The following is an 8,883-nucleotide window of genomic DNA, read 5'->3' as shown; positions in this document are numbered from 1 at the left end:
ATTTATAAAACTTCAAATTCTTTCGTATCGCCGAAATCTTGTATCTTGTTTCGCAAGTATTTTCATGGAATATGCTCCAACGAACTCAACCCACCTATACCCTCTCGGCGTAAATACACCCGGCTTTGCTCCAAAAGCAGCAACATTCCACCCTACAGTACTGAGACGCAGAAGTTCAAATGTAGTGTGAAAGGCACCTCGCTACTACACCCCCTTCCAAATTGGTTTCAAATATTAGCCCGTTACGACCAAGTGATACTCTGGCTGGTTTGGGCTGAATAAGCAATAAGAATGTGCTAATCTCCAATTTCACATGTGACAAATTAAGGCCCGTAAAACTATTAGTTCTCATATTGCAGTTATATACATAACACAACTAACAAATAGTGTTAATTCCCACAACATTGGTCTTAATTTAATTGTGTGTGCAAATAAACATCCGACGGGAAACATATTGTTCAAGACAATAGCGTATTACATGTTATCTAGACTCTAACAGCCAAGATGTGATATATTTAGTTTTATTACTACAGGATGAAATGATAAATATGTTACCCTAAGAAAAAACTACAGCTTTATTTTAAATCTTTTATTGAAATAAAATTAACAAATTTCAATTAATTCCAATAAAATAATATATAATAATTACATATCATATACAAGTAAGCATAATATGTATATAATATATACAAGTAAACATAATAACCACATATTATATACAAGGTAACATAATAATTAAATATTATATACAAAGTAATATAATAACCACATATTATATACAAGGTTCATAATAATTAAATATTATATACAAAGTAATATAATAACCACATATTATATACAAGGTAACATAATAATTAAATATTATATACAAAGTAATATAATAACCACATATAATATACAAGGTAACATAATAATTTAATATTATATACAAAGTAATATAATAACCACATATAATATACAAGGTAACATAATAATTAAATATTATATACAAAGTAATATAATAACCACATATAATATACAAGGTAACATAATAATTAAATATTATATACAAAGTAATATAATAACCACATATAATATACAAGGTAACATAATAATTAAATATTATATACAAAGTAATATAATAACCACATATAATATACAAGGTAACATAATAATTAAATATTATATACAAAGTAATATAATAACCACATATAATATACAAGGTAACATAATAATTAAATATTATATACAAAGTAATATAATAACCACATATAATATACAAGGTAACATAATAATTAAATATTATATACAAAGTAATATAATAACCACATATAATATACAAGGTAACATAATAATTAAATATTATATACAAAGTAATATAATAACCACATATTATATACAAGGTAACATAATAATTAAATATTATATACAAAGTAATATAATAACCACATATTATATACAAGGTAACATAATAATTAAATATTATATCCAAAGTAATATAATAACCACATATTATATACAAGGTAACATAATAATTAAATATTATATACAAAGTAATATAATAACCACATATTATATACAAGGTTCATAATAATTAAATATTATATACAAAGTAATATAATAACCACATATTATATACAAGGTAACATAATAATGTAATATTATATACAAAGTAATATAATAACCACATATTATATACAAGGTCCATAATAATTAAATATTATATACAACGTAATATAATAACCACATATTATATACAAGGTCCATAATAATTAAATATTATATACAAAGTAATATAATAACCACATATTATATACAAGGTAACATAATAATTAAATATTATATACAAAGTAATATAATAACCACATATAATATACAAGGTAACATAATAATTAAATATTATATACAAAGTAATATAATAACCACATATAATATACAAGGTAACATAATAATTAAATATTATATACAAAGTAATATAATAACCACATATAATATACAAGGTAACATAATAATTAAATATTATATACAAAGTAATGAAAGTGTTTTAAAAAATGTCATGGAAAAACATTAATTGAACTTGGAATACATTTTGCACACTTTCCTTTCAAATCTGCTACCTCAGGATTACTGGCAGACATCAAATCAGTGCCCGGTGAAAGACACCTCAAACGACGATTTCTTGATTATCATTGAATTTATGCGGCACCCATTTATCTAACCTTTTTGACTTCTCGGTTTGCTTTAAATGCAGAACGACTTTTGAGACCGCGACCGCCTCCATCTTCGATGCTCTCGTCAACATTTCTAAATTTCTTGAACCACCGTCGTGCCACACGTTCGGTAGTGATTCCTGGGCCAAACGCATCAGTGATCTCACAAGCTGTCTAGGCAGGTTCTCGGCCAAGCTCGGACTGGAACAAGAAAATCGTGCGGATTTCAATTTTGTCCATGCTGTCGAAAAGCCTGCAAAAAATTAATGAAGACAAATAACACGATTTGATAGAGCGAAAAAACGTGCTTCAAAATGATATATAAAATGGCTATATATATCGATGATTTAAATCAGAAATCATATATTAAAGTAACATGTGTAAAAAAAACAATATTGATTTTGCACTAATCTTGTATATATATATATATATATATATATATATATATATATATATATATATATATATATATATATATATATATCGTAGCAGAGAGGCCGGAAGTCGAGTGGGATTTTCATTGTCATCGAAATCCATTGTTTTTTACGTTGGACCTAGAGACAACGATATTGTTGTAAGCTAGATAGTAGACCAGTGGAACAGAGTCCACAGAAATGCAGCTCTAGGACTAAGCTTTGTTCGTGAGAATCCACAGTTACGTTCAGGCACCGATAAAGAGTGGGAAAATTTATTCATAATGATTTTGGCTAGCCGAGTATTTTTTGTGGAAGATTGGTGGGGGGGACATAGATTGGAGCTCAATCGAACATATGTCATGAAACTAGCGATATAACAAAGACAGGCTAGCAACGTCTCTTCTGTGTGAAAGATGGTTGCAGAGAAGAGAAAAGGACATCACTTACTAGATTGCAAAGACTATTTCGAATTCTGCTAAGTCAGAATAGTATATTTCGAGCAACTCCTGCCCAGATATTGGAATAGTACTCTACCCTAAGACGCATTTGACCCTTATACAAGTAGAGAAAACCGTGAGAATTCTACTGGTGCGCTAGAATGATAAAGTCATATGTCCAGCGACCTTGCAACGAGTTTGATGTATGTGCGCTATTTCAGGTCAGGAGTGAAGGCCAGACACAGAATATTGTCTATATATGAAGCGTCCACATGGCGAGTGTTGATTTTATATGCCTGGCCTTACCGGTTGTATGGTGATAATATCTTGATTTTTAGTTTAAAATAAAAAAAAATCAAGTACCATGGTGCTATTGTGGCTTAAGCAGAAACATTCATTTCAACACACCTATTGTCATATAAAAGAACCTACTGTTTATTTTATATGTCGGGCATTTCGTGTTCTCTGTAATAAAACTTTTCAAATGCACTTGTTATGTTAGACTGTGTAAGGTGTTAACTTTGGTGAAAATCGCTTCTTCATAATTCATCGGATTAATTCGATCATCGATATTTTAGGTGGGAAAATTTGAACCAATCTATCATTTATTCCATGCAATATGATATAGTAGACAATGTTTTGTTTTTTGTTGTTTTTTTTTGCTTGTTTTTTTTTCTAGGCTATTTGACTGGAGACACGTTGTGACCGCTAATATATTTCGATGTTTATAGCCACATTTTCTTTCTATGCTAAAAAATATTTTAGAACTGTTTATAAAATTAAAATACGTTGATTTTATTTTGTCTGACACGTTTAAAAATATTAGTTTCTGTTTTATTTTTTGGGGTCAGATTGATGCAATCCGTCTTTTTCATTTTAGCTGTTTCAGAAATAGCAACACTGTATATCTAAAAATAGATATACAAGGATGATTAGAAAAAAAAACCTACGTTCTTTCAGAATTTGAGCGCGCTATATTAATCTATGCAACACCGTTGGGTATATGTCATGGATTTATAATGCCTAAAAAGCTCAAGACAACAAGAACGTAGTTTACGAAGGTGTTTATTTACATAAAATGTCGAAATGATGTTAGCAGAGATTGTTTCTGGATTGAATTTAGCGACCTCTACATTTGGGTTAGCAGCAACCTATTGCAAATGACCAACCCGGCTGCCCCGTGCAACATAAGAGATAAAAAAAACACACTTGTTCGAGACAATATTTGGGAGTATTCAAGGCGTGTTCGAGACCTAGAGATATTCGAGACGTTTTCGAAACCGAAGGAGCGGAAAGTGACCTGTTAAAAACGTTACCCACGAGCGACATAGAAGGACGTATTCCTAAACATGACCGGACAAACACAGATTATCTCGTGTCTTGTCAAACACATAAATGTACGACAAATCTTTCTAACAAGAGATAATGTGTTATTCTGGAAGTACATGTAAATAAATGTCTGCTGTTCATTTTGGCACCGGAAAATAGGTACAAGTTTTTTTTCCGATTTCTATATCGATTCCAGTACTCCTAAAAGTTCCGGTTTCATTTTACTCAAAACAAGGTACATTGCTAGTTTGATATAGGGGATTACTCTCGGGGCCATAAGTTGAAGGGATATCATGTAGGGAGTTGAGCAACAAGATATAGGTTCACATTACACTTGAACTTTAACATGTCAGTACAGTTAAGACAGCAGGAAACCAGAAGGGAGTTCCAAAGTCTAGCAGGTCTGGGGAAGAAATTATTAGAGTTGAAGCCTTCTCAAATCTAGGGATCATTTTTACTGTGTAGAGGTGGCATTTTGCTGTTTATAGGATTTGTAGGGGATAAGTACTTCGATGGGAGTACAAAGGCTTGTAATTTGTCGGGGCATCAACCATTAAAATACGCGTAGAACAGGAAACAGTTTGTCAATGAGATAGAGGCTGAAGATTAGATGACTGCTCAGGAGCTACCATGGTTGGTGACCCTCTTTTGAACCATGACCAGGAGCGAGAGACTAGTAGAAAATGCACCAACCGAAATGCAGCAAATGCGACTGTCTTCATACGACATGTGGGTTTTGAGTCTTAACATGCTTTTTTTTACATGGGGCTCACTACTTATCAAGGCCAGAAGGCCACTCAGGGATAAGGGTTATTGCGTGTACAGTAATCAATGAGATAGTATTGTAGTAATCATTAGTATTGGGGGTTTTAATAGAGTGTCTTACTTAAGGGGGCGATTTGTCAGGAGTTTGTTTATGTTGGACTTGAAAGCGTCCAAGTTGTAGTCAGGTGGGATACAGGCAAGCGGCAGAGAGTTCCCCTGGCGTGAAGTTCTGAGAAAGAAGCTTTGCCTATGGAATCTACGTTTGGATTTAGGCACAGATAAAGAGTGGGGAAAATTATTGACAGTAGTTTCAGCCAGACGGGTGTTTTTCGTGAAAGATTGGCGAGGGGGGACGAGGGATTGGAGCTCAGACGAGCTCCTGCCATGGAAATAACGACTGCATTGTACCTCTCTCTCTCTCTCTCTCTCTCTCTCTCTCTCTCTCTCTCTTTAATATTTTCTTATCTCCTTGTACTACTATAATCATCATAGTGTTAGACCAACGGAAAGTAAAACGGTCGATTATTATGATAGATATTCTAATAGTCGATTATTATGTTTTTAAAAGTAGAATGTTGGAAGGAATGTGTAACACCATTAGGGTCGATGTGACGCTTTTATTTAACGTTAATATTTTATCCCGGGCAATATCGGGTAATTGAAAGATAGATGTTAAGATCTTATTCCGGGGAACATCGGTTAACTAAAAGATATATGTTAATATTTTTGTCCCGGGCCGACATCGAAAAAAAGAAAGACCTTGCTGAATTCCAATTCTGTCAAAACCTTTTTTTCCCCCTTTATGTTTTTTTTTGTTGATACACTTTGACATTTGAAACGGGACAAGTGCCTCAGCCAAGTTGAAATGCCCGAACGAATTCAAAGCCGGATTCGACTGTTGATATTTTTTCTCTGATTTGAGCTAAAAACTACACACACACACACACACACACACACACACACACACACGCGCGCGCGCGCGCGCGCGCGCGTATTTGTTGGCGTCACAAAATATATTTGTGACAAATCAAAACAAGGATAAATAATTTCTTTGGAATTAAAATTTCACACACGCATTTGTCGGCTTCAAAGAATGTTTGTCGAATCAAATATTAAGTGATTTTTTTATGACTCTGATAAAACCATTTGAACCCAAAATAACATTCCCAACTGTTTTCATTCTCAAACCGAATCGAAGTTCTCAAATATAGATCAAGAGATTTTTGCTACCTGACAATTTTCAATAACATATTTTGTCGAGATGTTAACAGGAATAATAAATTGTTTATTTCGTTTGATAATGACACGTGTCACATCTAAGGGCAGAATTAACGAAGCATTTTTTGGACGAAGTTTTCTTACTTACGCGGTTATCGCGTGTTACGCAGTTTGGGAATTATCCAATGAGAGAAAACTGGTTAGTTTCCATCGGGCGTTTTTGATTGATCGGGGAGGAGTTAGAATTATTCTTGGATTGTCATCAGTCAAATTATCCAATGAGAGAGAATCAGACGATTTCGTTATCGAGCATTCTGATTGGTCGTGAAGGAATTGGAAATTGCCGCCCCGCGCAGTGCTCTACTATATAAAGACCAAGAGAGTCAGAGAGTCGGAGAGTCTGGGAATTCGGAGCTAAACAGAGCGAGTCCGAGAGTCAAGCCACCTCATCTCTCCTCTCTCTCCTCCCCCCGCCTATTTCCCAATAACTAAAAAAGGGTTAAATTAATAGACCTATGAATTCCAGCAAGGGGAAGCCCCACTTAGAAGTTTAAATGCTTGCTTACAAATTCATACTCCAAACTGTACATGTGTTTGTATATATTTCTGTTATATTTTTCTTTTAATACATTCCATATAACCCAATCACCGGAGTCTTTGTTTATTCAAAATTCTTCGATTTGCTGATGTGCTGATGTTCTCATTATTATTTTTTTTTTTTACATGTGAAACTGCTTCCGTCATCGGGCACCCGGTATCTCCGAAGATGAAATCTCTAGACGATCACAGAAGATCTGGCCTTGTGGACATTGCAGCAAAGACGAGTCCACCAACGCACTGAAGAAGGGCTTACTGGGTGACGCGACGTACCGGCGGGTTTCATAATTGGTGCCGTGACCAGGATGCGACCCTGAAAGGACTACGTCACATCGATCCTAATGGTCTGACGCTGCCTCTCTTTGGTGTTACATTCGCTCCCCCATGGGCTGGCGATTCTCAAGATGAGGACGATGCCCCATGTCCTCAACAACCAAAGAGGTTCTCCCAACTAATAATACTGCTGCTGCCTACCCTGAAAGCAAAAATCTCATGCAGATATCATGCACAAAAAAATTCTCAAATTCTTATAAATGGCTACTGCCTTATTTCAATGTGTCCATTAACAAAGTTCGTTGCGGTAAATTCATTACAAAAAGTTCATTAACAGAATGTCCTAAAAAATCATTTTTCAATGTTCTTAAAATTGTGTTCTTAATGTTCATTTATCCTGAAAAAGAATAGTCATAATTTTTTTTTGTTCTCTTGGTATATTACACATGCAACAAAGTCCTACATTTTGAACCACTAAATGGTGTCAAAAAAATTCAGCAGGTACTTCTTCTTGACGTATGGGTGGATTGGTTTTGGGTTCCTCGTTGTTCGTCTTTAGATTATGCATACTGGTGCTGACCCTCTGTGATCCTTGACAAGGGTCATTCCCACGTGGGTCAGGGGTCTTCAAGAAGCGTCTTGAATACACACTGATTTACCCATCTCTTCACATCACACACTGTTGCACCATCATCCTTACACTCTTCAGACCTTCCCCCGTTACTCCCATCTATGAACCTACACTTGATACCGTCGGTGTCCTTTTCTGAGTTATCTAAGCTCTATTCTATAGAGTATTACTCTCGTACCCTTTCTCTTTTGGTTCTTGGGTCGTGGGGTTCAAGTCGTGCACTGCGGGTCGTTAGACAACAGGCTTCAATTACTCGAGGATGTTTGCGGCGTACAATCCTAGAATGCGCATGCCCATCCGTGGCATTTTGGGGAGCCACACCCTGTGTCCCCTTAGATTGTATAGTCAGCCTTTATGCCTGATATACTCACGGCTTCCCTGCCGAATTTTAAACACTTCCTCCTGTAGGATTTCAACCCGCTCAATAAGGGTGCTTAAGTGTCGCTCTATTTTCCGTCACTGCCCTTCACGTTATATTAAATATGGAGAGACCGCTCCATTTACCTGGGCTAATGTCTTCTGCCCGTTTTCCACGGCTCTCAATCTTTGTCGGATACTTTCGACATTTTCCTCAGCGACCACACATAACAGAGCTCCCAGGGCCTTACATATGATAGGCATTACCGCCCGTCTATATCGACCTCCAAGTCTACTTATTCTCCAGTCAACCATTCTTGACTGAGACCTCCCGGCTTCTCTGCCGAATTTTATTAAATTCTCCCGTCAACAATTATGACTGCTAGAGAATGTTGTCTCCACCCGTGCACATCGCCACACCAGCCCACGCCCATTACACCTCATTTCGCGCCCTGCGAGTTAAAGAGAAGATATTCTGTTAAAATTTTATTTCTTTGGTTTTCCTTCCAAAATTTAAGTGCGTTATTTTTTTCTAAAATGAATTCCCTGCTAATTATTTATTTCTCTTAACGCTAAAATAAAAAAGCTGGCATTTAACTAAGCGACCGATACTCGTGCCTTCAGCCGACTTTCTCCCGTATCTCTTAGCTGAATTTAGTCCGAAAACTTAC

At 35.3% G+C, this 8,883-nt stretch overlaps 1 protein-coding gene across 1 annotated transcript in view; it reads right to left on the bottom strand.

Moving 5' to 3' along the window:
• Window positions 1-8,476, bottom strand: part of LOC145280376 (uncharacterized) — an 84,200-nt gene extending 75,724 nt beyond the window's left edge. Inside the window, exon 1 of the mRNA XM_080132146.1 lies at window positions 8,360-8,476. Within this exon, the coding sequence (XP_079988272.1) occupies window positions 8,360-8,476 (117 nt within the window). The remainder of the gene's footprint in view (window positions 1-8,359) is intronic.
• Between the last annotated feature and the right edge of the window lie 407 nt (window positions 8,477-8,883).

The sequence above is a fragment of the Euprymna scolopes genome, chromosome 7 (genome assembly GCF_053919585.1).
Source record: "Euprymna scolopes isolate OS-2025 chromosome 7, ASM5391958v1, whole genome shotgun sequence".
In the NCBI taxonomy this organism is placed as follows: Eukaryota; Metazoa; Mollusca; class Cephalopoda; order Sepiida; family Sepiolidae; genus Euprymna; species Euprymna scolopes.
Note: the sequence above shows the minus strand (reverse complement) of the source record. Positions and strands in the feature narration are given on the sequence as shown.